Consider the following 25,594-nt stretch of genomic DNA (forward strand, 5'->3'; position numbering starts at 1 on the left):
CATGTCAGCCCTCAAAAGCACACAAAAGTTAGTCTTTTTTGTCCCGGTCTTGGTCTCGGTCTTGGTCTCGCCTCAACTTGGTCTTGGTCTTGGTCTCGGATTAGGCGGTCTTGACTACAAGTCTACTCAGGCATTACATCTGTGGGTGTTGGTATATTGTGTGCATGATCAAGTTTGAACATGTTGCTTGAGCTCTGGGAAACCCGCACCGTTTAATCCCAGCATGAAGAAAAGGAAAAGTGTGTTTCAACTTTGACCTTTAACATGTCAGGCAAGCATGAAAACCACTACTCTATTTATGCTCCATTTAATCTTCTTGTGGCTTCTGTTCTTGAATAGAGAGATCTAGAGAGGGAGAGGAAGACAGATCTCCCAATAAAAATACATTTTTAAAAAGCAGAATGGAGTTTTGCATCACAGAAAAAAAGGAAAACATTTTTTTTCTGTCAACCAGAAATGCAATTTTCAGCTTTTTGATTTATTACTTTTGAATCGCTCAGAATCAGAATCAGAAAAGGTTTTATTGCCAAATGTTGGGCAGGTTTACAACATTAGGAAATTGCTGCGGTACTTAGTGCAAAACATACTGTAAGACAAACACTTAAATAACTCATAAAAATAAAAATTAAAAGTGCTAAGCAGATTGATATATACATGTACGCAGGTAATGATCAGTGCAGAAATGGAACAGATGCAGAGAACACAGTATAGGGTTGTGTGCTTGTGGTGGGAAGAGTCATATGGTTATTGTTCATTAGTCCAACAGCAGAGGAGAAGAAACTGTTCTTATGGCAAGAGTTTCTGGTCCGAATGGACCAAACCTCCTGCCTGAAGGGAGCAGGTAAAACAGACTGTGTCCAGGGTGAGAAGGGTCAGCTGTGATCCGAGCTGCATGCCCCAGTGTCCTGGAGGTGTACAGGTCCTGCAGAAATGGGATTCTGCAGCCAATCACCTTCTCAGCAGAACACACAACACGCTGCAGTCTCTGTTTGTCCCTCCAGCGACCACATGGTAATGGAGAAGATGTCGGTGGACTTGATGATTGTAGAGTAGAATTGCATCATCGTCCGTGTTGGCTTGTTGCATTTCTTCAGCTGTCTCAGGAAGTACATCCTCTGCTGGACCTTCTTTATGACGGAGGTGATGGTGGGCTCTCACTTAAGGTACTGGGTGATGGTGGTACCCAGGAAGCGGAATGAGTCCACAGTGGTGATGAGGGTGCCAGTCAGGATGATGGGGGAGAGTGGGGCTGTGTGCTTCCTAAAGTCCACAGTAATCTCCACTGTCTTCTGGGCATTCAGCACCAGGTTGTTGTGGCTGCACCAGGACACCAGACGTTTAACCTCCCTCCTGTAGACAGACTCATCCCCGTCCGAGATGAGTCCGATAACAGTGGTGTCATCTGAAAACTTAATGACAGACTGGTGGTTGGAGGTGCAGCAGTTGGTGTACAGGGAGAAGATCAGAGGAGAAAGAACACAGACCCGGGGGGAGCCAGTGCTGATGGTCCAGGAGTCCGAGACATTCTTCCTCAGCCTCACATGCTGCTTCCTGTCTGTCAGGAAGTCAATGATCCACCGGCAGATGGGATCAGACACATTCATCTGGGAAAGCTTGTCTTGGAGATGGTCTGGAAGCATGGTTTTGAAACAAATAGGCACAAACAGGCTCCTGGCGTAGGTTCCCGGGGAGTCCAGATGCTGCAGGATGAAGTGTAGAGTCATGTTGATAGCATCATCTACAGACTTGTTGGCTCTGTATGCAAACTGCAGGGGTCCAGGAGGGGGGCCGTGAGGGTCTTGAGGTCTTGATCTCTGAAGGGGTGAACGCTCTTCCTTCAGTGGAGAAGTCAAGCTGGGCCAGTTGTATTTTGCAGAAAGGATGGAAATTACTGTGGTGAACATGCCCTTTATGAAGAAGAAGGAACACAAGGTGACACAGAAGAGTGATTGAAGGTGTACACAGGAGGATATCTTATGCAGAAGGTGCAATGTGAAAGAGATGGGTGAGAATGTATGTAGGCAGCTGTAGGATGACTTTGGAAATTGAAAAGAGGAAGAGAATAAGAGGTGGAAGAAACTGGCCTGACTTCAGTGAGGGGTTGAGACAAGTTTTTGTTAGGAGAGTTACCAGATTGATACCTTAGGTTTCCAACAATCTTGTGAAAACTCTAAGCCTTATCTTAGGGGCTAATAACTATACAACATCTTAGGAGATTTACCATTTCACGTCATGGAATACTTATGAAGACTGAAACTTTACTGTAGTTCTTTCAAGTAAACCAAATAAATATGTTTCCGCCCGGTTTCGAACCGGGGACCTTTCGCGTGTTAGGCGAACGTGATAACCACTACACTACGGAAACCAGCTTAGCTCTCGTGAAGGGATATTTTGAGAAAATGAATAACGTTTAAAGAAAATTGATCAGTTGTATGTTATATAGTCATACCCTGTCTGCTGTATTCATTTTCCATTTTTCATCTCGTCTCACACACGGACTGCGCAGATTTGCCTTAGTTATCGCTCTGTTAATACACTGCATATCATAGTAGGAGGCCATAATAATCACCTCACTATAAAAACTCTGTATAGCCTCGTAAAGTTGCACTATGCTGCAGAAAATATTATGCAACAGAAACTTCCAAAAGCAGTTCCATTATCCAGTATATTGCCGCAGCAACTCTCCTTCGGTCTCCGTTGAGTGTTTGGTTAATAGTTATTTGTCTCCACCTAGTGGCTTACTCAGATTCAGCAGAAACACGTGTGACTGCGAACTGTGATGTGCTGTGATAGCCTGAGTATCTGCGTTCCCATGACGTGAGAGGGAATACAATTCGTGTTAAAGATGGGGCATCTACTGTCTGGAACTGTTGTCCAGTTTTGTAAACGTCCCTTGCCATCCACCCCCAAAGGTTCTCAATTGGATTTAGATCAGGGGAACACGTAGGGTGGTCCAAAAGAGTGATGTTATTCACTTCAAAGAAGTTCCTTGTGTACTGTAGAATTGTCCTGTTTAAAAACCCAGTCGTTACCACACAGGCGAGGGCCCTCAGTCATGAGTGATGCTCTCTGCAACATCTGGACACAGCCAGCGGCCGTTTTACGCCCCTGCACCTCTTGAGGCTCTACTGAAGGAAAAAGCACTCAGACTATATGGTGTTCAACAACGTACGTTCAAAAAGGAAAGGTTTATTTGCCTTGCCATCAGAATGTCATGACAGTGTGACTACCTGAAAGAAAATGACAATGAATCCACATTTTTGAACAGATTTGACCTTTCAAATGCATGCGATCCTAAACTTTTGATCAGCTGTCAAACAACCCGTTTCATTTTAAGCGTCATTTTCAATAAATTGCATGCTCAAAAAATGTTTAGTCTCACTTCCACTTCTTCTTGTTGCATGTTGAAGCTCTACTTCGAACCTCGTTATGATCCAACCATGGGTTTCAAATGGTCTTGAACTTTTGTTCGGGACTGTATCCCTAAATTTAGAGTCCCTAATCGCACCTCACACTCCTGCCTTTCCTTCTTTCTTACCATCTCCTAGCATACCTTCCTCCTCTCCTCTTACCTATTTTTAACCAGCAGTATAGTTTCTACAACACCCTGTTAGCCAGCAATAGTGGCTATTGTTGTTCAAGATTGCATCTTTCTTTATGATTTGCATGTCAGGGGCCCGTTCTTCGTACCTCGCTAAGTAGGTTAGCCGGATTAGATTGTTGACGATTTCGCGTGATCCTGGATCAGTCGGTTCCCCGAAGCTCATCCGGGACTTGCTGTCATAGCAACAGAGCCGTAAGCGTAAACCTGCTCGGGAGCAGGTTTACTTTATGTAAACAGGATTAGATCGCGGCCACGCAGGTATGTCCGCTTCATTTATACGAAAGCAACAGCGATATTTTACCACTGTTTCACCATAAATAAATAACATCAATGTAACTAAAGATAATGCAGCACTTGATCCTTTTATTGATGTCACACAGATACATACAGGTCATTTCCTAAAAAAGGGAAATGTACTATTAACATTCTATTACATGTATGTGATTATTACAGATGTAATTCATATTTCAGAGTAGTAATTGTAAATTACTTCGTGTAATCAAGATGAGAGACCACGGCTATAAAAGCGAAGGTGGATTTGGGAAGCCTGTCGCAGCCATGTCCTGTCCGTATACGCGACCAACCCATTGCGGAAGGTGCAAGATTGATAAGGAGAGTCCTCAGAATTCAGCGTATATTGCGGGATAGACAGGATCCTTTAGCTCAGCGCGACAGTGTGCTCATAGAGAGATATCGATATTCCCGTGAGGGTATTATTTACTTAACCAACTTGTTGACGAGGGGGTGCAGGACCACCACCTGTCTTTTTTTCCTCTGCCCTTTTCTTGGTTGCTGTTATGAACAAACTAACAGAGTATTACAGGCCAGTATTACCTTGCCAAGAGACGCAAAGCAATCTAAGAGATAAATATTACCATTCTGTAGAATACTCCTGTATTCCACTTTTACTTGTTCCCATGTTCTTGTGGGTCCTGTTGTGGCTCTAATGTGAAAGGGGATATAATATAACATATTATAATATAATATAATGCCATATGATATTGGACAATATAGTGTCATATGATAGATCTACCCTACCGCCTACTGGTGTTGGCCAGAGGGGCCGATGGCGCGATATGGCAGCCTGGCTACAACCGTAGCTGCCTCCACCAGTGTGTGAATGTGGGAGTGAATGAATAGTGGTATCGTAAAGCGCTTTGGGTGCCTTGGAAAGCGCTATATAAATCCAATCCATTATTATTATTATTATTAAATTACCTACGAGTTTGATTTGTCAGCAACTTTCTGCCAGCCCTCTCTCCTTGCTTTTGCAGCCTTTGCAGTGTTCTCTTGCGTTTTAATTAAACTCTGAAACTCCTGAAATCCCTCACTCATGAGTTCTTGCTCTGCTGCCGGAAAATACCGAGCACGCCCCTTCGACATTTTCGCCGACCAATCAGCGGGTTGACGATCACTGTTTCTACTATCGATGCGTAGCCCCTTTTACGACACCCAGTGATGTCACATTCCTGCGTCCAGCTGTAGTAATCGTCAACAGCAGGTGTGTTCGGGGAACCGGATTAGCGAGCTCACGGTTAGCGCGATGATTTGATCTTGGATGTGTCATTTGATCTTGGATGTAGTAAGCGACGTACGAAGAACGGGCCCCTGATTTGGCTAAGATTTTTGGATATTGTTGTGTTTACAAGGTTCTATAATAAGGGAAGAAAATTAGTACATGCTGTTACCCTGTCAGACCAGGGGTGTCGCTAATGAGGCTGGGTAAGAGAAAGAGGAGAAGAAGAAAGTAGAGAGCGAGAACAAGATGGAGCTCCGCTGTAAAGCCTAAAATAAAATGTTGAACCCAGACGTCGCCTCCGCTGCCTGATTACACACCCAACAAATTGGCGACGAAGATGAGCGCTTCAGTGCCGAGCCCACCGCCCTTTTTGCAACATGCGGGTGAGCCGCCAATACCGTTTATGACGTGGCGCAAATTCTTTGAGAACTACATGCTAGTGATAAATGCTACGGGAGATGCATGGCCGGAGGCGAGACGACGAGCCGTCTTATTACATTGCTTGGGACCAGAGGGACAACGACTGTTCTACACACTGCCGAATCAAGGTACAACGTTTGCTGAAGCCATGACTGCGCTTGAAAACCACTTTGTCCCTAAAGTGAATGTAGTGGCATGCAGGCACACATTCAGACAGCGAGTTCAGCGGGCTGATGAAACGGTGACCCAGTATGTTGCCGCCCTCAGAGCATTAGCTGTGCCATGTGGTTTTGGAATAATGGAGGGTGAAATGATTCGGGATCAACTTGTTGCTAATGCTAATCTCAGTGTTGTTAAAGAAAAATTGCTGCTGGAGGAGGACCTTACATTGGACAAGGCAGTTACTATTGCATGTCAGGTGGAGGCTGCGGTCAAGAATGCTACACTCCTCTCTGCTGCGCCCACGGCCCAGACTGCGGCAGTACAAGCTGTGGAGGTGAAGGACGCACGTCTTCGGGGAAAAAGAGGAGCGCGACCGGCTCAAGCTCGGGGACCTACATCTAAAGAATGGCACAAAAAGGCAAGTGATAAAGAGCAACAGCGTCATTGTTTCAGATGTGGATCCGAGAAACACCTGGCTAATGATAAAAACTGTCCAGCAGCAACAGTAAAATGTGATAAATGCAACAAAAAAGGGCACTTCGCCAGAGTTTGTAAATCAGCTGTAGCAGTGGTCAGGGAAGTAGTTGTTCCTGAGTTTACAGTTTTATGTGTCGATGATCACAAACTGATGACTGCAGCATGTGATAAGATTACATGCAAAATGAACATTGAAACACCACAGGGAAACTCAGGTTCTGGAGTTAATTGTGGATACAGGAGCTTCAGTATCTATCCTCCCAGAAGCCATCTACAAAGAACATTTTGCACCCTGCGCTTTGACTGAACCGAAAGTTAAGCTTGTCACTTATGCAAAAGGTGACTTGCCTGTCATTGGCTGCCTACAGGCTTCAGTGAGGGTTGCAAACAATGACAGAAAAGTGCCAGGATCATTCTTCATAGTTAAAGATGGATCACCGTTGCTGGGGTTGGACTTAATTAAAGCACTTAACATTGATATCATTGCTGGAAAAGTCATCAACAAAGGAGAGGATCCTGCAAGAGGAGCACCAGCCAGTAAACAAACATGCATGGTGAATAACATTGATTCCTCTTCTTCCCATCATCTCGGAGCTGTTAAAGGGTTTATCCACAAAGTTCGAGTGAACAAGACAGTACAGCCGGTTCGCCAAAAACTGCGGCGTCTACCACTCAGCATACGTGAGGAGGTGTCAGCTGAATTGAAACGTCTACTCCAAGCAGGCATCATCGAACCAGTGGATGCAGCTGAATGGGTGAGTCCTCTGGTGGTTGGAAGAAAAAGTAAGGGAGACTTAAGACTTTGTGTGGATCTGCGTGAACCTAACAAGAGTGTGATCATGGACTGTTACCCTCTTCCTCACATGGAGGATTTGTTCGCACAGCTGGCTGGGGCTACACAATTTAGCCAGATTGATTTAAGTTCAGCTTATCACCAACTACCTCTTCACCCTGATAGCCGAAGCCTCACAGCTTTCATAACCCATGAAGGACTCTTCCAGTTTACCCGAGTTCCATTTGGACTTGCTTCAGCCCCTTCTGCCTTCCAAAAGATGATGCAAACAGTCCTAAAAGACCAGACAGGAGTACAGAACTACTTGGATGACATAATAGTGTATGGACATTCCAGAGAAGAGCATGATGAACGGTTACAGGCTGTCCTCCAACGCCTGAAGGATGTCGGTCTGCAGATCAACTTCAACAAAAGTTCATTTGGACAGACATCTATTCCGTTCTTGGGACACGTCATTTCCAAGGATGGCCTGAGCCCCAGCCCAGACCACCTGACTGCCATTGCCAAAGCCCCTGCACCAAAGGACATGGCTGCTCTTCGTTCCTTCTTAGGCTTGACTTCGTGGTTCAGCAAATTCCTAGCAAACTATGCAACTGTGGTTGAACCACTCCGTGAGTTACTTCGGACAAGCCAGACGGCTGAACTTCAATGGACTGATACAGCAAATGAAAGCTTCAACAAACTGAAGGAAATGCTACTAAAAAGCCCAGCACTGGCAATCTTCAACCCAAATCTGCCAACGTTCATCACCACTGATGCGTCAGATTATGGTCTTGGAGCTGTTCTGACCCAGATCAACTCAAACAATGAGGAACGTGCTGTTGCTTTTGGCTCCCGCACCCTGTCCCCAGCCGAGAGGAAATATTCAACAATTGAAAAAGAAGCCCTCGCCTGCGTATGGGCCGTTGAAAGATGGAGGACGTACATATGGGGACGCAGATTTACTCTGAGAACTGATCACCAGGCCCTCACCACCCTGTTAAGTACTAAGGGGATGAACAGAGCTGGCATGAGGATAGCACGTTGGTCAGCCAGACTGATGTGTTTCCAGTATGACTTAGAGTACCGTCCAGGAAGCCAAAATGTTATAGCTGACTGTATGTCCCGTGTTCCCCTGCATACCACAAACACAAGTGAAGACTCTGAACAGGACTTAATTACAGAGATTGCTGAAATTTCTCCTCAGCTAACAGCGCTTCCACTGGCTGACTTCAAAGCAGAATGTGAAGACTGTCCTGAATTAACAAAACTAAGACAGATCGTTCTTTCGGGCTGGCCGAAAGTAAGAAAATCCTTACCAGATGATGTCAAACCCTACTTCCTGGTCCGACATGAACTGGCAGCAGAGTCACCGCTGATATTTAGAGGAACACGGCTGATTGTTCCTAAATCTCTGCGAGGAAAAGTAGTGCACCTAGCCCATGAAGGACATCAAGGCATGGTCCGAACCAAACAACGCCTGAGAGATCTATATTGGTGGCCAAACATGGATGAACTGGTCCACGAAATATTGTCCACATGCACAACCTGCCAATCGTGTGACAAGACTGCAGCTGTTTCACCTGCACCGTTACAACCCATCAAATTCCCAGAGGGTCCGTTTCAACATGTTGCTGTCGACATTGTTGGTCCGTTTGAACAAGGAACCTATGACTGCAGGTTTGCCATCACACTAGTTGACTATTTCAGTAAGTGGCCTGAAGTCGCATTCACACCAAACGCCTCAACTGCGACAGTGATTGCATTCCTGACTTCCATTTTCGCCCGTGAAGGAAACCCTTATGAAATTACAACTGATAATGGTCCGCAGTTCACCTCAGCTGCCTTTGCTGAGTTTCTCGCTGAAAGCGGCATAAAACACATCAGGACAAGCGTCTATCATCCTCAAGCAAATGGATGTGTGGAGCGCTTTAATAGAGTACTGAAGGACTCCATACAGACAGCACAAGCTACTCAGCGACCATGGAAAACTGTGGTTACAGAACTGCTTCAAAGTTATCGAGCGACTCCCCACGCGACAACCGGTGAGTCCCCTTTCCAGCTCCTCAGAGGAAGAGCCATGCGGACTAAACTCAACATTCTGCCACCACCAAAGGATGCTGGACAATATGACCACATCAGATCCAAAGTGACATTGACACAGAAAAGAAGTGCACTTTATACAGACAGAAAGAGAGGTGCTAAACCTACTAAAGTGACTGTGGGTGCGTCAGTGAGAGTACGAAAGCCATTCCATGTGGGAAAAGGAGAGCCACAATACACCAAGCCGCTGGAGGTACAGCAGCAGACGGGTGAGAGTTCTTTCATCCTCAGCGATGGGAGAAGATGGAATGCAGCACGTCTCTCACTTGTCCCAGAGAACTCAAAACACACACAAAGAGCTGATACAGAGACCGAAAACATCAGCTCAGCACAGACTGCTACACGTCCCACACTGCAGAGGGACAGACAACCACCAAGATGGACAAAAGACTTTGTTATGAAATAGTTCAGAGGTAAAAAGAAAGGAGAAATATGCAGATGTGAGAAATGACTGTGAAGGGAAAGTGCATTTGAGTTTCATTAGTTATCTTTAATTCCAGCTGTGACTTCTGATAAGCTGAGAAGAGGGCACATGGTTGTTCCTTTTGATTCAGGGTTGATCCGGGGCACGTTTACTTTGCCATTACAGTTCTTTTATCAGGATATATATATAATACTATTCTGAAGTTACTAATTCCCTCAAAAGTAAAAGGCTGTCGAATGTTTCAGGTTGTGCTACAAGGGAAAGAGTATTATTTGAGAAAAGGGGGAGATGTTGTGTTTACAAGGTTCTATAATAAGGGAAGAAAATTAGTACATGCTGTTACCCTGTCAGACCAGGGGTGTCGCTAATGAGGCTGGGTAAGAGAAAGAGGAGAAGAAGAAAGTAGAGAGCGAGAACAAGATGGAGCTCCGCTGTAAAGCCTAAAATAAAATGTTGAACCCAGACGTCGCCTCCGCTGCCTGATTACACACCCAACAGATATGATTTTTTGACACAACCCTTCCTATTTATGCAAGATTGGGGGTGTGCTTGGAGTATACTGGATTGTGCTGTATTGCATGTGTTTAAAGATTAATGTTTAGTTTCTCATAGCCAGGCGTTGGGTGCTATATTAATATCGAGGATATTTTAAAAGGCTTCCATGAGGGAATTGAATTCAGTAAATCCCCACTGGGTGACCGTGGGTCAAATATGGCTTGTTACTTCAGTTAATAACGTAATGTTTATGAAAAGTGTGACTCAGGGAAACCAAATAAATATGTTTCCGCCCGGTTTCGAACCGGGGACCTTTCGCGTGTTAGGCGAACGTGATAACCACTACACTACGGAAACCACTCGTAAAAGCTCCAAGAGGTCACCGGGAACAGGTCAGTATAAAAATAAAAGCTCACAGTTAAAGTATTATCTACTAAACCTGTGTATTACATAGTCATACCCTGTCTGTAGCATTCATTCTTCATCTCGTCGGCACATACGGACTGCGCAAATTGACTTTATTTCTCGCAGAGTTAATACACTACTGTATACTGCTAAAACTCATATCACCGTAAAGCTGCACGATGCTGCAGAAATTATGCAACGGAAACTTCCAAATGCAGTTTCCATTAACCAGTATATTTCTACAGCAACTCTCCTTCCGTCTCCGTTGAGTTTTTTGTTAATAGTTATTTGTCTCCACCTAGTGACTGACTCAGATTCAACAGAAACACGTGTGACTGCGATCATTAAGAACAAATCGTATAAATGGTTGAATGTTGGAGAAAATCAGACAATAAGATATGATATAAACTGTGCTTACTGTGTAGTCTCAGTATTTGCTGTGACACAGATGGAAAGCATGGATCTGTCCTAGCAACAATTTAGGACCAGTGTGGACCCAATATCTGCGAGGTGTGTTTCCAGCAACTTGTTGATGTCATGAAGAACCAAGGGAGATCTGAAGGCAATATGTACCTAATAAATTGTCAGGTGGCTGTTTAGTATTTTTGTGTTTTCTTGATAATGTGAAGAATTATTATAAAGAAAAAGCAGTACTGTTTCCGCCCGGTTTCGAACCGGGGACCTTTCGCGTGTGAGGCGAACGTGATAACCACTACACTACGGAAACTCGCTATGATACGACTTTGTCATTTTACAATAATATATATACATGTCACGATCTAATATTGTCACACATGATTTGGCGACAAGCAAAAATACTCACTTTTATAAAGTTACAGGCCTGCTGTTGCGAAAATACAGTCCAAAAGACATGTTATATAGACATTTTCGAACCGGAAAGTCATTCAAGTCATACAAGTCGTTACAGAAGAGGATTAGGTCCACTGGAAAAAAAGGTGGGCACCTCTTTTTTCTTTTCCAGAATTCTGAGAAAAAAGCCAGAATCCTGAAGTTAGAACTTTAACTTTAATCTCAGAATTCAGACTTTTTTTTCGCAGAATTCTGAGGAAAAAAAGTCAGAATTCTCAGATTAAAGTCAGAATTCTGACTTTTTTCTGAGAAAAAGTCAGAATTCTGAAAAAAGTCAGAATTCAGAATTCTCAAATTAAAGTCAGAACTGTCGGTTCACAGTCAAAATTCTGACTTTTGGTATTCTGAGAAGAATACTGAGAGAAATTCTGAGAAGAATACTGGGAGAAAAAGTCGGAATTCTGACTTTAATCTCAGAATTCTGGTAAGAAAAAAAAGACATTCCCACTCCTTCTTTTCCCTGGGACCCTAATCCTCTTGCGTAGAAACGATACAACACACACAAAAAAAATAGACCTGACATGTTTCCGCCCGGTTTCGAACCGGGGACCTTTCGCGTGTTAGGCGAACGTGATAACCACTACACTACGGAAACCTCTACTACGTAGCCATTGAACAAACACACAAAAACGAATACTACATACGGAAAATTTGTTTTTTAATGGCCCGAAAAAGCATCGAATGCCTTGTCATTTGTAACAAATCATTCTCCATTGTGGAGACCACTGCCTGGTCTGTATGCTACCGGGGAAATATTCCCACATGAGATGTGAATAAAAGGTATTTCTACAAGTGGTACTCCAGTACGGATATACGCAAGTCTAAACTGAGTGTGACAGCTAAGAAACAGGCTCAAATGCACTGAAAACTCTGTGCTGGCTGCCTGTTAGAGAACAGACCACTTATGTGTCTTATGTAGTCTGGAAGATGAGTGGATGATGGGGTGGGTGAAGTTTTCTCTGTGGTGGTGTTGGGTGGACTGTCCCGGGCTATGTGGGGCCGGGCGGCGCTGCTGCACTGGGCCCCGGTCCGGATGGGCCTGGGCCCCCTTTCCCTGGCGGGTCGCGGAGTATGGGGATGCCTACTGGGGTCAGCGGGGGAGCTGGCCCCAGGGAGGGGTCACTTGCCCCTCCCTTCCTTCCTTCCCTCCCCATCTCCAGCTGCCTCCCTCTTCCTGCTCCACCACAACCATCCACACATGCAGGGCCTTGGAGTAGGGGTGTGTCACCAGGTTGAAGAGGAGGCAACCCCCCTCCCCCCTCTGTCCCCTTCTGGCTGCCTCTGCCTCAATTTTATCCCACAACTTAGACATTCACATTACTCCCACTCTCATTACACATACATATAGGATCTTGGGGGTGGACATGCTACACGGAATTCAAATTACCATCAGGGTGTACACCTCACCCCTGGCGTCGTTGCCCACCTCTCAATTTTAAATACACGTAGACATTGAGGGCTAGCAGGAGGGGCTATGCGCTTACCTGCTGCTCTCTGGCAGGTAGCTCCATGCCCTCCTGGGTTTTAAATGCACCTTAGAACACACATGCATCAACACTACAATGAGCGGGTGGAGGGAGGTTTGGAGTCTACTCTCACCCCCGTTCTCTGCGGCCTGCTGGAGTGGGGGGCTAGGAGGAGGAGTTGTGTGTGTGCGTGTTTATCAGTCAGTCCCTTTTTGCTGAGGAGACGGATGGCTTGTGGAAAAAAGCTGTTGCACAGTCTGGATGTGCGTGCCCGAATGCTTCGGTACCTTTTTCCAGATGGCAGGAGTGTAAAGAGTGTGTGAGAGGGGTGTGTCCGATCAGCCACAATGCTGGTGGCTTTGCGAATGCAGCGTGTGGTGTAGATGTCCTCAATAGAGGGTAGAGAGACCCCGATGATCTTCTCTGCTGTTCCCACTATCCGCTGTAGGGTCTTGCGGTCTGATATGGCACAGCTCCCAAACCAGACAGTGATGCAGCCGCTCAGGATGCTCTCAATAGTTCCTCTATAGAAGGTGGTCAGGATCGGTGGTGGAAGCCGGGCCTTTCTCAGTCTTCTCAGAAGACTGAGAAGTCTTCTTCTGCTTGTTTTCTTTTTTCTTTCTCAACAGGTGATCCAGGTGATCTATATATGCATTTTTTTCTCTGCTTATTCTGTTGGTTTTTGTTTTTTGCCCTCTTTTGCTGTTTTTCTTTCCCTCAGTCAAGTCTGTCCCGTATTCAGCAAGTGAAAATAACATAAACAATAAAAGGTGAATCAAATGGACCATTACGGCAAGGCTGGGATGGTCAATTTGGTAAAGTAAATCCGTTGGGCATCTTTCTTCGCCTTTAGACAATAATTCTGATGGTAAAAGAGCCAAACGGGACAGGCAAAAAAAGAAAAAAAAAAATAGAGAACAGACCACAGTGGGAAGTCCTTTTCCTCTGCCTGCGAGTTGCGCATGCGTAGTAGGACGCCGCTGGCTGTGAGTAGAATCTATGGCCGTCGCGATGCAGACCGACGATTTTCCTTACTTACCTTCGGGACCAGCAGAGAGTATGTGCTGTTTATTTAACAGTTTGACGTGTGTTTTAGAAGAAAAGGGCGCGGTTGCACTGTGTAAAAGCCCTCCCTGTTATAGCTTAAAATACCGGCGCTGTTGTTACCTTCGCAAAGCTAACGTTAGCCGGTACTTAAGCAATAAGCGCATCGAGTTGCTAAAATGTGCTATGCTAGCTGTAGCCGTTTCGGCTCCAAGGTCGACAAGAGCACGTCTGCATCCGATGTTGCTTTTCAGTGACTGTGAAACATTTCGCCTGAATGGTTACTAATATGGACAGAGGGAGGCATCTTTGGCTTGGCATCAACTGAAATGCGTCTTTCACGCCATGCGGATTGCACTTCTGCTGGTCTTGCTTGTGTGTTTAGTAATGCAAGCAAGATACATGTGAGATTTCAGCTCGGGACAGTGTCATAACCGCAAGTGTATGAATTATGTAAAAGTATTTGTTTTAAATTTATGCGTGTCAATATCCGATTCGATGTATTTCCAGATAGTTATCCAGGGTGTAGACCTTAGTGTACATACTCTTTATGTTAGTCTTGGAGAGTCTGTTTTGTTTGTTTCCCCCCCTCTACTTTGGAAAGGATGCCACGACCATCCAGTGTGTTTTCTTTGGTGGACATACAGATTTTTTTCTCCAGTATGTTCTTTCAGTCTCGGAATACATCAAATCGTTGATTGGGCGACTTATCTTCCCACTATACACTCTTTGCAGCCTAAATGGAAATTGTGACTGCGATCCAACCACAGATTCAATTGTCCATTTAATTTTGATGCCTCGAAAAAGACTGGCTTTGTAATTCCTAAAACCTTTCCACAGTTTGGTTATGAAATGATAATAAAAAAAAAAACGGCATTTTTTCCCCTTCTGATCCTTTTTCCATTTTGGTTCCAAATTCCACATGAGCATTGCAGCGTCTTCTGTTGAGGTCCTGTCATGTTCAAAGCTGTGAGGAGTGTTTGCATAACAAGACGCCCAAGTCTGAATAACAAAAAGCTGTGACTTTAACAGGATTCCGAATCCTCTAATGTGACACATTCAGATTGTAAATGCTTAAAAATACACTGTGCTCCTACATGTGTAAAGACGACGTGACATGTCATGCCATCCTCCTACAGAGCTGTAACCAACCAATTCGGCTGCCTGTCACGATAATACACCACCTGTTTAAAAAAAATTATTTATACATATATATTTTACTTTTGAGATATCAATGTGAATTAGTGATCTGCTTGGTATGAGCCAAGAATGACTAAGACTAAAAATGTTGTTCACAGATGTTTGCACAGGCATTGCCATAAACCCATAGGCAAGATAATAGTTAATCCAGAAAATTGTTTGTATTTTCCATAACACTATTAAATAAAACCAACACAAAATAGTGCATTTAAGCTCCTACATCCTTGGTAAGTAAAAGGAGTAGCTCGAGCAGATATGTTGTTTGAACTGCTGCCACAAATAGTCTCTTCACGTTGTGTTATAATTGCATTTTCCCAGATGATGTAACCTGATTTGAAGTTTCTCTCTCTCCCTTTCCTCTCCTTTGCAGTAAATAAGATGATAAAGGAGCATGGCGACCTGTTTTCTGACTCCCAGTGTAAAGTCTGCAGTGCTGTCCTAATTTCTGAATCTCAGAAGTTGACTCATTATCAGGTCAGTGAGCCCACGGTCTGCTGCGTGCTGCTGTGTTGGTGTCAGGGGACTTAGCTTTCATTAGATTAGGGCTGCCACGATTTGTCGACTAGTCACGATTACGTCGACTATCAAAATCGTCGACGACTGATTTAATAGTCGACGTGTCGTTTGAAGCTTTGTAAGATCGCAAAAGACGCAGGAATAATAGCAGGATATAAGAGTGTAATAACGGACTGAAACAGAAGATGGCAGCACTGCATGTACAAGGATTCCAGCTGCCGTTAAACCCCGAAGAAGAAGAAGTAGCTGTGTCCCAGAATTCATAGCGCGGCCCAGCTTAGTTTCCAACAATGGCGGTAGCTAGTTAGTTTTAATATTACTCTTATTATTCTTTCTGGGTCACAAAATAAACGTTTAACATATTTTCAGGCGAGAATGTAGCTGTGTAAACCTCAAATATCGGCTCAGTTTTCGGAGACGTCTGTTACCCACTAGCTCGATAGCTAGCCGGGGGCTAGGTCACTAGCGCCGTGAGAACACCGGACTCCCGGCAAATTGTTTTCAAACCCACCGCCGTCTTTCGCGACTCAGGTTAAATATATATGAGTCACTTAGATAAATTAAAAATGTTGTTGTTTGGCCTTTTTTTTTATTTTTATTTTTTAGTATTTTATTTGTTCCTGAGTAAATCGGTTTGGCTGAGATTAAAGTTATAGTTTTTACACAGCTGAATAAACGTCAAGCAGACAGCTGATTATCAGAAGTGTGAGATGCTGGAGAATATACCCCGGTGTCCTGTTATATTTTAGATAGCAAGGAGTTTATTAAACTTTACCGAAACAATCTGCAAATTTCATTAAAATTGAATAAACTATCATCTTGTCTTTATTTTTAGTTAGCACCTTAAAAGCTTAAAGCTGTAAGCTAATGATAGTTATATAAGCTGTAGTTTTACGTCCAGTGGATGATGATCTGATTAGTCGACTAATCGCAAAAATAATCGGTGACTAGTCGACTATCAAAATAATCGTTTGTGGCAGCCCTACATTAGATGGTGCTACAGTTTTCAGGAACGAGAGAAAAAGTGCACACTTATCACTTTTTAAGGTGTTATTATTGAATAGACTTGGCACTACATTAAAAGTTTATTTAAGCTGTAATAGCACATCATCATAAGGCTGTCCAGTAAATCACAAATATAGCAAAAGAGGGCAGAAGGGCTGTCCAACCAGCTGAGAGTAAGTGGACCTTTGGCCACACTGTTGACCAGATGTTTACTGTGATGCACTTCTCTTTTTTTCCCTGCTGTAAAGTGGATGATGAAGAGGAGACAATTCTAAGTTATTCTAAATTTTGACAAACCTGCAGATGTAAACAGCTTTTCAAATACTAATATTTAGTTTAAGTAAAATGGTTGGACATTGTTTGATTTATACGTTCATTTGTGATTGCTGGCTCTCATTGCAAAGAACCAAACTGAAGAAAAGAAGGAAATACTTACATCTAAAACCGTGTAGTTGCAGTGTTTGGCATTTATTGTGTAGTAAATTAGCAGTAGTAGATTGATGTCGATCCATAAATGCAACACTGAAATGGTTATATTAAATACAGTTATATTTTAGTTGAAATATTGATATGTTAAAGTTTGGAGACATAAATGTGTTAGAAATGTGCAGTGAATGTTTGTGTCCACTGTGGAATAAACATTGTGCTTGTCCTTTCAGAGCAAGAAGCATGCCAACAAAGTGCGGCGCTATCTTTCCATCCAAAATGAAAAAGAGCCAGCACTCAAAAAGCTGAAGCCCTTAACGTCTGACAGCGTGAGTAAAAAGTAGAGAACTCAAACCAGCACGAAGAAAACTTTTTATGAGTCACTATTACCTCGCCAACGATAAATCTGAAACAAAGTACTTTTAGAGATATCTTTGATCTTGAGCAGTTGGCTCTCCCAGTGTGTCTTGCACTTTTTCAGCGGGAGGTTTGTGTATTTTAAGACCATCAGTGAATGTTCCAGTCATATCTGCCTGCTCTTCAGTTTATATAAAACCTGCTCACATCAGCTAGCTGGGGCTGTCAGGTTTTCAAAAATTGTGATGAAATTATTCAGATGAATTTAACACAGTCTAAATAGTTTATCCTGAAAAGCTCCCCAGCAGTCGTGGAACACACTGAGAATTATTTCATGATTGCTTCATTCACCATCAGGATGCCTAAACTAGGACTAGACTAGGATGTCCTCATGAACTGGGGGAATAGTTACAGCCATGTCCCACCGGTAGGAGGCCCAGGACAGGACACTCTATAGAGATTATGTCTCTCGGCTGGTTTGGGAATGCTCAGGTTGCTGGGGTACAGGATCTGAGTATCTCTGCCTAAATTGCTGCCTCTACAACCTGAATCTGTATAAGGGTTGATGGGTAGATAGGTGGATCTTTTATTCAGAGATCAATTATTAAGTCATACAAGTTGTGGAAATTAAACTTGCTGATAATCTACTGAAGGTTGAGGCTTTTTTTTTGCAGTAATATTTGATTGATTTATGTTCCTGTGCAGGACTGTAACAATGGAGACACAGACCGGTTTAAGGTGTGTCATGTATGTAACATGACCTTCTCTGCTCCAGTAGTGGCTGAGTCTCACTATCAGGGCAAAGTTCACGCCAAGAACCTGAGGTTGAAAGCAGTTGGACCTCAAGCTCTAGGTATTTAGCTTTTGGTTTTATTTCCTGTGTGTATCCTTTATGTTACCCTTTATGAAGTCTTTTTTTAAATTCTATGTCTTCTTCTGCAGTAAACTCCCAAATAGCGCCAACTCCTCAACTAAAGAAGAAACCTGCAGATGATTCAAGCGGCACTCCAGTGACAGGAAACAACAACAATCCAGACCGTTTCTGCTCCATATGTCAGGCCTCATTCAACAACCCGCTCATGGCCCAGCAGCACTATGTAGGCAAGAAGCATAGAAAACAGATGACAAAGCTTAAACTGATGGAGACGTACGGGCCATCCACAGCACCAGGTCCGATTGCAGAAGCATGAGTTTGTGCAGTTCTGTTTTGTTTTAAAAAAAAAAACAACAACTAAACTTTCAATATGCAATAAGAGCACATTGTTTGAAATTATTCCCTACTTTTCATTGATCTACAGCTTCCACAATAAATGGCTATCCATGCACCATCTGCAACATTGAACTGAACTCTGTGGAGCAGTATCAGTCGCATATCAGCGGAGCCAAGCATAAGAATCAGTAAGTACAACACTGGGGTTAGTTTTGTTTTGAAAACAGAACTTTTTGGCACCATGTGGTTACCACAAAGAGTCCACAGAGTCCTCAAATGAGCAAACAGAACATAACATAGCTACTTTTCTGTTGGCTGTGTACATGTTTGCTTCTCTCCTACTCTCTACTCTCACTCATTCTGCATTTTGATATAGTCGAATTCACAATAAATCTTTTATCACATACACATTTTCTGTTCCTGTTGTCAGAAAACAAGATGACAATGAAATGCTGATTGATTGATTTCTTTTATTTATTTATATTTTAGCACAGCCCAGAAACTACAGGGCGCCATAACACTGACTAGTCCACTTTGTTCTGCTGTGACATCAGACAAACCCTACACTCACATGTGTTAAAAACAAAGACTGCTGAGAACTGGGCTGTATGTAAAATTAAAGTTATTGCTCAAAGAGAAAGTTAACACACCATGGAGCTGGAGCCATAGCAGTTAAGTGTGGCAGTATATACTAAAAGAGCTGAGTAGCTCCCGTTGGCTGCATCTCAGGGTTACAAACAGACCTGAAGGCAAGCAGCTGTTCCAGTTTGAGTTAAAGTTACAGACACTGAAACTGAGCCCGAAACCAGGCGTATAGAAACATATTATACAAAATGATATATATCGTTGTATTTTGCATTGGAATTTCAGATATAGAATCAGGGCACCGGTGAGACTAATATTAATATAGGAAACTAACTTGGCGCTGCAGCCTCACAGCAAGAATGTTTCTGGTTCGAACTTACCAGATCTGATATGTCTCTGTGTTAACCCTGAAATAGACTGACACCCTTTCAGGGTGTACCCTGCCTCTTGCCTAATAATAGCATCCATTCATTTTCTTCTTCTTATCTGGTTTGTGGGGTCCGAAGCCTAAGCAGAAGAGCCCAGACCTTCCTCTCCCCAGCCACCTCCTCCAGCTCTCGGCTGGCCTTGGTCTACCCCAGAGCCTCCCCCAGGAGGCATCCTTGTTAGATGCCCAATCCATCTCAGCTGGCTCCTTTCAAATTTACCAGTGTAACCCTCCCTGGGATAGGGTTACCAGCCCCCCACCCCACCCTTCAGCCAGGGGAGGGAGCAGCATCTGGTGGCCTGGCCCGTCCTTTTGAAGCCCCACCACCCACAGGGGGCGCTGTAGGGGTAGGGTGCAGTGTGTGTCAGGTGGCAGCCGAGGGTGGATGCCATAGCAGCCTGATCCAGCTGTTGAGGCTGGCCATCTGACCCTTTGAAACAATAGTAACAAAACTGAAACGAGTAAAGCCGGCACAGAAATTAAAAGTAAACTGAAAAATAAAAATAAATACAAAACCATCAAACCACAGATGGAAGACAGTGGACAGTCTCCATTCTTTACTTGACCACAAAGAAGTTCTTTACATATTGTGGACCCTGTCTTCTCTGTGGCAGGGACTAAGCTAAAGCACCAACACCCACATGAAGAAGTGCATTTTTGAGACCCAAGTTGATGGTGCACAGCTAAAACATGTAGACAACACATCCTCTGGAAAAAGAGAAATGTCCTAAAAATAATTTTCTTTTATTTCAAAGAGTGAAGAAATCGAGCCTGAAGATCACAGAGAACAAACACCCGGCAGATCAATCGTACAGCAGCGATAACCAGTATGCTGCCCCCGATGACCAGTACCCGCCCGAGGAGGAGCAGTTTGGCAGAGACGACAACTACGTAGGCGGAAATAACCAGTATGCTCCAGAGGACACGGCGTACACAGAGGAGTACCAGTACACTTGAGGCTGGACTGGGATGGACTAAAGAGGTTTCAGTCAGGACTTGGAATGACACACAACAACCAGCCCCTTTAACGTATTAACAAAAAATCAACCTCTATGAACCTTCAGCTCCTGTCAGTCTCTTCTGAGTAGGTGTTTCCCTGGAACAGAGTAATGTAGCTTTGGACACTGGAACAACATTTTGAGTTTCTCACCGAAAAGGTTTTTTTTTTTCTTTTTGTTTGTTTGTTTTTATTTATTTCTCTTTAAATGGAAAAAAAAAGAAGCTTTTCACTCGTGGAAAGTTATTTAACCCTTCAGTGCGTGATAAAGGAAGTGTAGTTCAACATCCGGGCTTAGTGTACAAACACCAAACACTAACAGGGGAAAGTCTGCTTTGAAATTTTTGTCTTAAGGGTTGGCAGCAGTCATCCCATGTTTATCCCTAAACTAACCCGTATTAACATCTCATACCTGAGCCACATGCAAGCAGTGAACTCTACAAAGCAAAGCAGCTTCATACTTCTCATGTCACCTCTTCGGTTTGGTTTGTAGGTCCTGTAAATGCATTTATTGAGACACGCGCCTTTTTCATGTCTCAAGACACAGTAACTTAGTCAAACTGAGGCTTTATGTCTGGATTTAACAGACTAAAGCTGATGTTTTAATGTCCTGGACAAAGCTGATATTATTGTTCAAGTGGCCCACAGTTTTTCTTTTTTATTCCCCTTGTCTTGGTAGCTGCAGTTTTTACTGTAAAAACACAAGAGTAGGTGAGCCTCAATTAGATAATTTTAGTACTTCAAATGGTATCCAAATGTGTCAACAACAACAACCATTGTATTCAAAGTATTTGATTATTATTATTGTTTTATAAAACATTATCTCTCTAGACTTTAAGCATGCAAATGTTATCATGCAAAGTTTGAACATCATCACTGACTTTTGAAACAAAGTATAATTTTCTTTTTTTGTACTGTTTAGTTAAAGTCTAATTTTCTTTAAGAGTGTGATGTTATTAATTATCCCAAGTGTCCAAACTCTGTAGAGACTGATAGATGCTTTCTGAGCTCTGTAACTACTGTCAGTAGCAGAGATCACAGTATTTACCACGGAGAAGAAAAGAGTGATGTCAAATTAGGAAGTGATGTCAACATAAGAATGACAATAAAGTTTTATTAGTCTGCTTTTCCTCATAAAGAATTGGTTCAATATTTTAATAATGAATGTCTTCAACTTTTTGGCTAAAGGGAAAAAAAGATTTTGTTTGGATGTAATTTATACCAAGAGGGCTTGTGCATACTGTACAGTACATCCTGTATTTAGCAAAAAAGAAAACAACAAACGTGGGCTTTTTGTTTTTACCCTCATCGTTTGAGTGTTCTGTGTTTTTGTGATTAAGATTTGCTTTCGATAAGTTATGTATCGCTGAGGGTACAAAAAAATGCTGCAAAGGTGTGTATAAAGTAGAGACATGTTTTAAAAGAGCTCACAGTTTCATGAGTCTTTTCAAGAAGGAGGAACACAAAGGAGATTAATGTCGGGAAATAAAATGATTAAATGCATCTGCTTCTAAAAAGCAAAATCAGTGGAGAAATGTGCATGTAGGTGTGAGGTGAGGTAGGGGAAAAACAAAATCACAAGGGAGACGCGTGTCTGGAGACTTCACAGACCGGCAGCATCAGTGTGGCTCGCACCCTGTTATCCACTCTAAAAGAAGGAAGGAGTTTAATTCAGGCTCAGTTTAATAGTTTATATCTATGAAGTAGAGCGGGAACATTAAAGGAAAAAGGTCTGTAATGTTTATATGCACCCACACGCTCAATCAGTTTATATGAATCTGTTTAACAGATGAATGTCAAAAGAAAGTCTTTATCTTATAAAGCACTTTTCAAATTCCATTGTACAAAGTGCTTTACAAGGGCAAGAGAATAAAGCAGTAGTAACAGGAAGCACTCCGAGATCGCGAACTTTTGCCAAGGCAGCTCACTCTGTGGCCAGTATTTACTTTAGGGTAGCATGACTTATGTTTATTTTGATTATATAAACATATGTAGGAGTAGGTAATGGATAATGGGTATTGGTTTGTAAATACTGACATGAATAAGTTATTATGTAATAGACTACAGTATATCTCTAACTAGGCAGCTCATGACAATTCTTTCTTTAAAGATGTCACACATTTTGTGGTCATCTTGAAAGAAAGGCACATCTGAACCGCAAAAGTGAAAACGGGAGAATTTTAGGTGCAGTTTTAAAGATAAAAATTTGACCTTCAGATCCCAGATCAAATGTGATATATGTTGACAATACACAACACACTTGTATGACTCAAAATTTGAAAGTATATTCTTTTTAAGTCAACTTTTAAGTCATTTTTTCCAAAAGTTACAGTTTTGAAATAGGAATCTGAAATTTTGACTCTAGGTTGGCACAAATTGTTTTGTTTGTTTTCAGTGGCAGAAACAAGGTTGAGTAGAAGCGAACAAGTCGACTGACCTGATTTCCACAGACGGGCTCTTCCCAAGCCTCTGAGCCCTGACTGCAAATGCTCCTTCCCCCTTTAGTTTTCAGCTGGGCCACTAAAACAGAAAAAAGACCACAAGCTTAAAAGAGGATAAAACCAACCGAAAACAGAATACATTACAGTTAATGACATACAGCAGTAACATGTCAACACAAGGGGAGTGGAAAGAGGTGAAGAAATCATCAGTCCATCATAGCTGTCCCCTAGTAGCCTGAGCCTATAAATTAAGGACTAGTTCAGGGTCACCTAAACCTGCCATAATTATACATAGAGATGGTGTTAAAGATCTTTTTGGGTTTCTACTGAACCAGTCTGAGAGAAAAGTACTTTAGTGGGTAATATAATATGATGCCTTTAAGATACGACAGGACCCAAACATGCAGGGCCTTGAGGAAAACATACTTTTAGGTGAAGTTTGTTCCAGGGGTTGATCATGTGCTTCATTCTCCTCTTTAGCATGGATAAAGTCCATGGTTTCATTTGGGGTGTGATGAAAGTCCACCCAGGCGATGAGAGGCCTTTCTCTTGTATATTTAGATAAAGTTTAAATTGTTTTTAGACGTTTAAAGGCCATCACTGTGAAAAATAAACTGGTTTCAGGAGACTGACATTACATCCTTTGTGTTACATTGAGGAGGTGGAACAGACTGGATGAAGATCATCTCCTATCTTTCTCAATGCATAGCTTTCCATAACTTACAATGAGACACCCGCTGAACTTTTATTGCTGATAATTTCCCAGTTTGATGTGAAAGAGCTTGACCGGTCTCCACAGAAACTGTGATCCAGAGCGGTTCGAGCAGTTTGACCTCTCTCACACTTGTGTGGTTGTTGAGACAGTAGATTTGTCTTTGGAAGGAGAAGTTTAGCTCTCACACATGGGTGGATTTATTTTAAGGATTATAATAAAAACAAAGAGAATAAAACTGAAACATTTAAGGTAAAAAACCAAAGGCCAAACAGAATCTGTGCTTCAAAACTGATCAAGTGTTTATAACTTGAGAAAATTGTGTCCCAACCTTTGTGAGCTTCCTACAAGATTATATGCAAGACTTCACCCACCTGGTGGCGCACTTGCTCTTCGCTAGTGCTGGGTCAGAATGAGATGAGACACTTTTCCATAAAAAAGAAGGAAAAATGCTAGTGGTTCCAGAAAAATACTTGAAATTAAAAACAAACATGAATGTTTTCCTTAATGCACTGCAACTTGTTTTATTTCTTTTCAATTCTAATTTGACATCATCGCAGGATTTTTATGCAATTTCCTGGTTCTGCATAAGCACAAACTAACAAATTCTGATTATGCAGCCTGTAGATTTGCATATCGTTTGACAGAATCTATAAAACTATAACCAAACAACCCAAAATAATTATTTTATTTGGGTTTAAATCCAGATTTTTCACACTTCAACCCAGTCAAAAAAGGACAGGTTTGTACAGCTATGTCATGTGAGACCTGCCATGAATGTATCCCAAAGAAAGGACACTTCACTGACACATTTTGAACAAACACCTGCATGCTGTTTTATTTTTCACCTGGTCCTGATGCAAAGGAGGTCAGGTTGGCACGAATTTAAACATTTTCCTGCAGTAAAATAAATGTAAATTAATGCTTCTACAAAGACAAAAATCATGCACTGCATGTCTCCAAAGTCCTTTCAGACAGACATTTGAAATATAAAGGTTTGCACTCTGGAAGTTACAGAAAGCCTAAGGAAACTATACAACTATAACAAACAAACAAAGTTGCGAGTGGCCTAAGTTGATGAATATCACAAGTCTTACTAATCTTCTATTAATCACTTATTAATGTAATAAATATCAAATAATTTATTACATGCAATTCTGCTACTCAGCGTCTGAACAATGCAGAAACAAGAAGCATCACCTTCTCCCCTTTTGTGCATTTGTATCATTTTTACCAGCGTAAATGTGATGCTCAGAAAGGCATTCATAGTGCAGCACTGCAGCTGTTTGTACAGTACGTATGAGTGTCTCGCATACAATATGTGGAGCACACAGGGTGACATCGGGATAATGTCTAAGAGCTGCCAGACAAGATGATTTGTCTTGGTCCGCTGCAGGCTGAATGGGTTTCACCAGCATTGTAATTCAATTAAAAGAGGAATGTCAGTTTAAAATGCTCCCAGTCTGGTTTGTATATGGCATCTGTATCTTTCTTTTTTTTTTTTACAGCATCCGCCAACAGACAATGCTGAATAAATTGTGTTTTATTGTCAGTTAAATTTGTCTACTTGCCCTAAAAATGCTCTGGTTGCCAGATTGTGTTTGAGAGACACTTTAGCTGCCTTGGAGCTCTAAATTTCATCATTGTCTGTATGTAAACACAATGCGGGTTTCTACTGATTTGCATTTTAAGTGCAGCATATGTTGCATCCAGATGTTGCTTCTGCTTTAGAGAGAAACAGATGCATTGGATTAGGAGTTCAGCATCAGCAAGCTACAAATAGAGTGCTCATTGTATCATAAAACTGTCTTCTGTTTAGCGATGAGAATAAAAGAACAGAAATTCCCTGCATGTTGCTCCAGTTATCGAAGCGTCAGAGAAGAACAGTGCGGTGAATGCAATTAGAGCACCGTACAGCATGTCAAAGTAAGTCTGATAGGGGCGGACACAGCGCCCT

At 42.5% G+C, this 25,594-nt stretch overlaps 1 protein-coding gene and 4 non-coding genes across 5 annotated transcripts; 1 reads left to right on the forward strand and 4 right to left on the reverse strand.

The window, feature by feature from the left end:
• Positions 1-2,292: 2,292 nt before the first annotated feature.
• On the reverse strand, positions 2,293-2,365 carry trnav-aac (transfer RNA valine (anticodon AAC)). Its single transcript has one exon. It is a non-coding gene; the product is annotated as a tRNA-Val (tRNA).
• Positions 2,366-10,260: 7,895 nt separating this feature from the next.
• On the reverse strand, positions 10,261-10,333 carry trnav-aac (transfer RNA valine (anticodon AAC)). Its single transcript has one exon. It is a non-coding gene; the product is annotated as a tRNA-Val (tRNA).
• Positions 10,334-11,035: 702 nt separating this feature from the next.
• On the reverse strand, positions 11,036-11,108 carry trnav-cac (transfer RNA valine (anticodon CAC)). The gene has a single exon. It is a non-coding gene; the product is annotated as a tRNA-Val (tRNA).
• Positions 11,109-11,773: 665 nt separating this feature from the next.
• trnav-aac (transfer RNA valine (anticodon AAC)) lies at positions 11,774-11,846 on the reverse strand. The gene has a single exon. It is a non-coding gene; the product is annotated as a tRNA-Val (tRNA).
• Positions 11,847-13,681: 1,835 nt separating this feature from the next.
• Positions 13,682-21,909, forward strand: znf346 (zinc finger protein 346). Its single transcript, XM_086309323.1, has 7 exons — positions 13,682-13,774; positions 15,332-15,435; positions 17,142-17,237; positions 17,971-18,118; positions 18,208-18,435; positions 18,564-18,663; positions 20,243-21,909. The coding sequence occupies exons 1-7, from the start codon at positions 13,717-13,719 to the stop codon at positions 20,442-20,444; spliced, it is 936 nt and encodes a 311-aa protein (XP_086165449.1). The 5' UTR covers positions 13,682-13,716; the 3' UTR covers positions 20,445-21,909.
• Positions 21,910-25,594: the final 3,685 nt, after the last annotated feature.

Source organism: Aulonocara sp. 'chitande type north' Nkhata Bay, linkage group LG10, assembly GCF_057382095.1.
Source record: "Aulonocara sp. 'chitande type north' Nkhata Bay isolate Kocher_YH1m ecotype deep benthic linkage group LG10, A_spYH_male_GT1.1, whole genome shotgun sequence".
NCBI classification, from domain to species: domain Eukaryota; kingdom Metazoa; phylum Chordata; class Actinopteri; order Cichliformes; family Cichlidae; genus Aulonocara; species Aulonocara sp. 'chitande type north' Nkhata Bay.

Bases quoted from the DNA above. Each gene is read 5' to 3' on its own strand.
- znf346 (XM_086309323.1), top strand. From the start codon at position 13,717: ATGGCCGTCGCGATGCAGACCGACGATTTTCCTTACTTACCTTCGGGA. The intron at 18,119-18,207 runs GTATTTAGCTTT...CTTCTTCTGCAG, and splicing joins AGTTGGACCTCAAGCTCTAG to TAAACTCCCAAATAGCGCCA. The intron at 18,664-20,242 runs GTAAGTACAACA...TTTATTTCAAAG, and splicing joins GGAGCCAAGCATAAGAATCA to AGTGAAGAAATCGAGCCTGA.